General features: G+C 42.1%; 1 protein-coding gene across 1 annotated transcript; it reads right to left on the minus strand.

The window, feature by feature from the left end:
* Window positions 1-238: 238 nt before the first annotated feature.
* LOC111400477 lies at window positions 239-1,389 on the minus strand. Its single transcript, XM_023027890.1, has 4 exons — window positions 1,213-1,389; window positions 698-862; window positions 384-652; window positions 239-329 (listed from the first exon to the last, which is right to left on the minus strand). Exons 1-4 carry the CDS (start codon window positions 1,387-1,389, stop codon window positions 239-241), a joined length of 702 nt encoding a protein of 233 aa, XP_022883658.1.
* Window positions 1,390-1,834: the final 445 nt, after the last annotated feature.

Raw genomic sequence — 1,834 nt, forward strand, 5'->3', positions numbered from 1 at the left:
CATCTCTTTGTTGTTTTCCAACCATGCAGCTTGTACATACATTGTTTGTAGGCTTAAGTTGAGGTGGTCCTTTCACTAAATTCGTGTATCGCAAGGTACAGAGATTCTTATGAGTCAAGTGGCCATACCTTTGATGCCACAGCTCAGTGATGTCCTCTGTGGTAGTGTTGAGACAATTTGATTGTTGGGCAGCTACATGTGCAAGCACCACAAACATACGATTTGTTGTCATCTGTGTCTACATGATAAGACCCCTTGTCGTATGATAGACTTTGCAAGATCCATCTTGAATCAGAATAGCTAGACCTTTCTCTTGCAGTTGACCTATGCTGAGCAAATTATTCTCCAATTCAATAATATAATAGACATCAGAAACTACCTACTTGGCATCTCCAACTTGTATTTTAACACAGCCCTTGCCCATCATAGCCATTCTCATGTTGTTTCCAACCGTCACAGAGTGCCTGTAATCTTTGTCGAATTCAGTGAACCACTGTTTGTTCCTTGTCATATGATTGCTGCAGCCTGAATCAAGGAACCACACCCCTTCTCTACTTGATTTGTTCTCTTCCACAAAAGCCATTAGAAGCAGTTTTTCATCCTCATCTATTTCAGCATAATTGGCAGCCTTTTCCCATTGCGGACATTCATACTGAAAGTGCCCCAACTAATGGCACTTAAAACACTCAATGGTTACTTTGTTCAGACCTCTACCTCTGCCTCTGCCTCTCATAACTCCACTGCCTCTAAAGCCTCCTCGTGCTCTCCCTTGTCTTCCTGTTTTGTCCTCGTATGACACTTTTAGTGCTTGCTCATCTCCTCCAACCTTTCTGAATTTTTGTTCATGTACAAGCAAGGAACTCTACAATTGATCAACAATGAGATGATCAATATCCTTTGATTCTTCAATTGAGCACACGATGTAGTTGAATCTTTTTGTGAGTGTCCGCAGAATCTTCTCAACAATCTTTACATCCGGCATGTCTTCTCCACAAAACTATGCCCAAGCAAGGGCGGGCCAACACATACTACATCTCAGTGGGGACTCTTTTGAAACGAAGAATAGAAGGAATAGAATCAGCTGTGGGAATAACCGGTGTTGAAGGCATTACCGTGGCTACTGCTCTCGTACGAGTAGGAGTTCTTGGTATTGGCCTAAGCATTCCAGAGAGAATTCCTATTGATTGAGTCGCCTACCCCCAGGTCACTGACCTCTCTTTCTCCATGAAGTGAGGCCAATATATTAGATCCATCATTAAGCTCAGTACGACTAGCATAAGTCTGACTATGGGGTTGGTCGGTAGGGCATGGTTGGTTCCGAGCTTGGGCTACTTTTGCTACAACCATCACTCTGCCAAGGTAGTCAGTCACTGATTCTCCGAGCTTCATCTCCAGTAGTTAAAAGTCTCTGTCAAGAATTTGGAGTTGAGCCCTTTGAACCCTATCATTACCTTGATATTTGATCTTCATCGAGTCCCATAGCTGTTTGGCAGTTTCTTTCTGAGTAATAGTCTTCAGAATGGACTTTTTGATAGACTGTAGAAGATAGTTCTTAGCCTTCAAATCTTTCAATTTCAGTTATTCTAGAGTTCTTGTCTGGTTGGCTGTCAATATGGTTGTGGAAGAAGGCTCTGTGTATCCCGGATCTATGATGTTCCAATACTCTTTCGATCTGAGGAGGTTTTTCATAAGCATACTCCAGTAATCATAGACGCCATCAAATTTGGGGATGCTTAGCAAATTCTGTCCTTCATTAGCCATTTTCTCGGAGTTATCTTCTTCCGCACACTCTCTCGGACTTTTCTACTTCACACACACTCTTTTTTTTTTAATT

The sequence above is a fragment of the Olea europaea genome, chromosome 10 (assembly GCF_002742605.1).
Source record: "Olea europaea var. sylvestris chromosome 10, O_europaea_v1, whole genome shotgun sequence".
Classification (NCBI taxonomy): Eukaryota; Viridiplantae; Streptophyta; class Magnoliopsida; order Lamiales; family Oleaceae; genus Olea; species Olea europaea.